Source organism: Anomaloglossus baeobatrachus, chromosome 12, assembly GCF_048569485.1.
Source record: "Anomaloglossus baeobatrachus isolate aAnoBae1 chromosome 12, aAnoBae1.hap1, whole genome shotgun sequence".
Taxonomy (NCBI): domain Eukaryota; kingdom Metazoa; phylum Chordata; class Amphibia; order Anura; family Aromobatidae; genus Anomaloglossus; species Anomaloglossus baeobatrachus.
This window is the reverse complement of record NC_134364.1, coordinates 107292776-107297364: the sequence shown is the minus strand read 5'-3', so window position 1 is coordinate 107297364 and position 4589 is coordinate 107292776. Positions and strand designations below refer to the sequence as shown.

The 4589-nt window shown below is 39.0% G+C and overlaps 1 protein-coding gene across 1 annotated transcript; it reads right to left on the bottom strand.

Moving 5' to 3' along the window:
* Window positions 1–3196: 3196 nt before the first annotated feature.
* Window positions 3197–4126, bottom strand: LOC142257655 (olfactory receptor 11H4-like). The gene has a single exon (XM_075329792.1). It carries the CDS (start codon window positions 4124–4126, stop codon window positions 3197–3199), a length of 930 nt encoding a protein of 309 aa, XP_075185907.1.
* Between the last annotated feature and the right edge of the window lie 463 nt (window positions 4127–4589).

Here is a 4589-nt window from a genome sequence, read left to right as displayed (position 1 = left end):
CTAGTAATTAAACTTTTGTTTTAATTTATTTGGTCCTGCATAGAAAGTAATGAAACTTTTCAAATCTGTTTACTAAAAGATTCCTCTTCATTTCTGTAAAAAAAAAAAAAATATTGCATGTACAGTGCCTTGAAAAAATATTGACACCCTGTGAACGTTTCCACATTTTTCATATAACGCTCCCAAACTTAAATGTATTTTATTGGGATTTTATGTGATATACTAACAATAAGTAGAAAGTATTTGTGAATAAAGGAAAATTATATGTTTGCTAAATATTTTAAAACAATTTCTCAGTTGTGGTGACATCACTGAGTTACTGATATCTGGCGCTTATTGGGAGGGACCAATGAAGCCTCGTTCTCTGAATGAGGCTCCATAGGTTGGAGTATAGATTTGGGGGACATCATGGGACCAGTGCACCATGGATTATGTCAGAGTTTCTTGTTTTTTTTTTATAATAAATTGGTGATCGGGGATAGTGTGGGGAGTCTTTATTCAAATAACTTTTTTTTCTGTTTGTGTATGTTTTTTCACTTCACAATTATTGGGTTAGTAATAGGGGTTTCTGAAAGACACCTCTCCATTACTAACCTCTGGGCTTGATACCAGCTGACATTACACAGCCCGGTCACAATGTCCTGTGGGGCCCACTGATATGGATTCAGGCGGTAGATACCTCCTTCCTATTGCTGATGCCACCCGCGCTTATTGTGAAATGAGGGCGAGCCACCGTGGAATGGGGACACCACTAACCTAGGGTGCTTAAAGCCCCATTGTTAGGTAGGACACAGACTAGGGATAGTTATATCCCCTTTGGTCCAAATTACATTTATCTATCATATATACCTACCTCAGACCCCTCTACAATACTTACTATACCTTTTCACCTAGTGTGCACCTACACACTACATGCACTCCGTATGTTTGTTTGTTCGAATTGAGAATTTTTTAATCGATTATTAATAAAATTGCTATTTTATGGGTATTTATTTGTTTATGGTATATACTCAATTGCCTCTGCACAGGGCAATTGGGAAGAGCTGTTGCAATGTGACAGAATTAGTGCATTTAATGTGATGTGGCAATTCTGGGGCAGTTGCAGGCTGATATTATTAGTCTGACAAGGTCCAAATAACCATGGACCTTTCCAGCCTGATAATACCAGCCAGCAGCTATCTGCTTACCTTAGCTAGTTGTCAAAAATAAGGGGACCCCAACGTCATTTTTTAAGATTATTTATTTATTAGGTTAAACAAGGCTAAAAATGTCCTTATTGCCTATCATGCGTCACTAAAAGATGTTTGTAGCTTTCTTTAACCTAATTAAATAAATTATAAAAAAAAATGGTGTGGGGTCCCCTCTATTAATATTAATAATAATAATAATAATAATAATAATAATAAACATTTTTTTTATATAATGACAAACATATTTCACAGCACCTTACAATTCAGAGGGGACAGGAACAGACAGTATGAGACATTATAGAATAACAAAATCAACAGACACCAAGAGGAGAGAAGGCCCTGCTCGTAAGCTTACAATCTATGAGGAAAATAGGGGAGGCACAAAAAAAGTAAATCGTATAAAAAGAAAATGCTTGTCATATATGGCCCAGCCATCAATTTTATAATAGGGGATTCAAATACAGCTGCATGGACCAGTCAACCAGCCAGAATTTATACAGATTTAAGTACAGTACATATACAGAGTATAAAAAAGTACATAGAGGCTATACAACCAGATGATACAGGGGACCAGAATTGGAAGAAAAATTTGTAAAGAGCAGAACTAGAATAGCTAATGAGTGAGTTGAGGTGGTAGGCTAGTCTAAAGAATGTGATTTAGGGCCCGCTTAAATGTGTATATTGGGAATTAATCAAATTGTTCTTGATGGTACGTTCCAGAGAATTGGCATAGCTCGTGAGAAATCTTGGAGACAGAAGTAGGAGGTTCTGATTATTGAGGATGTCAGTCTTAGGCCATTAGTGGAATGAAGGGCAACGGTAGGGTGATAGACAGAGATGAGGGAAGAGATGAAGGGTGGTGCAGATCTGTGGAGTGCTTTGGGGGTGAGAGTTATAAGTTTATGTTGGACTCTCTAGCGGATAGGCAACCAGTGCAATGACTGGCAGAGGGTGGAGGCATCAGTGAAGCAGTTGGAGACAGAAGTAGAAGGTTCCAATTATTGAGGATGTCAGTCTTAGGCCATTAGTGGAATGAAGGGCATCGGTAGGGTGATAGACAGAGATGAGGGAGAAGATGAAGGGTGGTGCAGATCTGTGGAGTGCTTTGGGGGTGAGAGTGATAAGTTTATGTTGGACTCTCTAGCGGATAGGCAACCAGTGCAATGACTGGCCGAGGGTGGAGGCTTCAGTGAAGCAGTTGGAGAGGAAAATGATCCTGGCTGATGCATTCAGGATGGATTGGAGAGGGGAGAATGTAGTAATGGGATGACAGATTCATAGAGAATTGCAGTAATCCTGGCGAGAATGAATGAGAGCATCAGTAAGAGTTTTTGCAGAAAAGGTTGACTCTTAGAGATGTTTTTGAGGTGGAGGTGACATGAGCGAGCGAGTGATCGAATGTGGGAAGTGAAGGAGAGATCTAACTCAAATATAACCCAAGACAGCAGGTGTCCTGCTGGGGCGTAATGGTAGAACTACACACAAAAATGGTAATATTGGGTTTAGGAAGGTTATTTGAGGGAGGAGACATGAGAAGTTCAGTTTTTGACAGATTCAGTTTTAGATAGCGGGAGTACATGATGTTGGAGACAGCAGTCATACAATTTCTCGTATTTTGTAGTAATGCAGGGGTGATGTCAGGAGGAGGTATATAATTCGGAGACATCAGCATATAGATGGTACTGGAAAACAAATCTACTGTTGATTTGTCCAATGTGGTCAGTGTATAGAGAGAAGAAAAGGGGGCCTAGGACTGAACCCCCGACCATAAAGGGAAAAGGAGAGGAAGAGGAGCCAGCAAAAAAATACAGTGAATGAGCGGTCATAGAGATAAGAGGAGAACCAAGAAAGAATGGTGTCCTTGAACCCAATAGATTGGAGCATAGTTAGGAGGAGATGATGATCCACACTGTGAAATGTAGCAGAGAAATCTGGGAGAATCAGCACGGAATAGTGACCATTAGATTTAGCTGTTTGTAGATCATCATTAGTTTACATTATAAACTCTATTGCTTCTTTAGAAGGCTTTCCATGTATCGTCTAAAAACTGTTTCCACATCTCTGTTTCGAAATGTATATATAAATGGATTTATGAACGGAGTGACAGCTATGTACATAAGCGCAAGAAATTTATCATATTGACTTCCCTTTGGTTTTACATAAACGATAGTGGCGGTGCCATAGAAAAGACTAGCCACGATGAGATGAGAAGAGCAGGTGGAGAAGGCTTTCTTTTTACCCTCTTCACTTCTAATCTTCGAAATTGTTATAATAATATGGATGTAAAAGCCTAAAATAACAATGAACGGGACAACCACATCAACAAAAGCAGCAGAACTGGTTATGACAATGACGAAGAAAGGGATGGAGCACGCAATGCTCTGCAGAGGAGCAAAATCACAGAAAAAGTGATTGATTTCATGAGGACCACAGAATGGTAAGCGAGCAGTCATGATGGTTGGTGCCAAAACAATAAAAAATCCTATCACCCAAGGTAGAACTACTAACCTACTACAAAATTGACTGTTCATAATAGCTGAATAATGCAAAGGATTATTAATAGCATAGTGGCGATCAAAGACCATCAGAGCTAGAAGATGGCACTCTGTAACCCCTAGAGAGTTGAAGAAATACAACTGCGTAAAACAGCCGATAAATGAAATCTTACTTCCTTTTGATACTAGATTAATGAGGAGATTCGGAATGGTAGAAGACACAAACATGATCTCTAAGGCTGAAAATGTAGAAATATATAAGTACATTGGCGTTTGAAGACATGGTTCTGCCTGAATAATAGCTATGATTGCAGAATTTCCAACGATACATATAATATAGGTGAAGAGAACCAAGATAAACATCAAAATCTGGAATTGGTGAAGGTTGGTGAAGGACAACAATGTAAATCGATTTACTGTTGTAGAATTGAATTCCTCCATTTTTAATTCCTACGATTGAAAGAAAGTATATTCAGATTTTGGTATACTAAAAGGGTTTTGTGCAGTGATAATGTGTGGATTACCGATCCATTAGGAGAAAATAACAAATCAGATGGAGAATGCTTTTCATCAGATCCCCACAGATCTCATATTAAAGGTATATCCTGTGGAGAAGTCATCAATAGGGACAGGAGAATCGATTTTAAGGACTCCAGCCCATCGCCCAGGTCAATGATGTGTAACCACTGGATGGGAGGCATGTAAATTCATTACCTCCTAGTTATTCTAATGATTAGCTTTGCTGATGACATGACATGTATGTGTCATGCCTCAATGATGACGTTGCCTATCTAATCAAAAGAAGAGCTGGGAATGCTTGTTGGTAAGGAGATTCTTAGGCCTCCATTTCCGAGGTGATAGATTACTTACCTGGCCAATTTACTGGAATCTTTCAAGTCGATTC

Bases quoted from the DNA above. Each gene is read 5' to 3' on its own strand.
- LOC142257655 (XM_075329792.1), bottom strand. From the start codon at position 4,126: ATGGAGGAATTCAATTCTACAACAGTAAATCGATTTACATTGTTGTCC.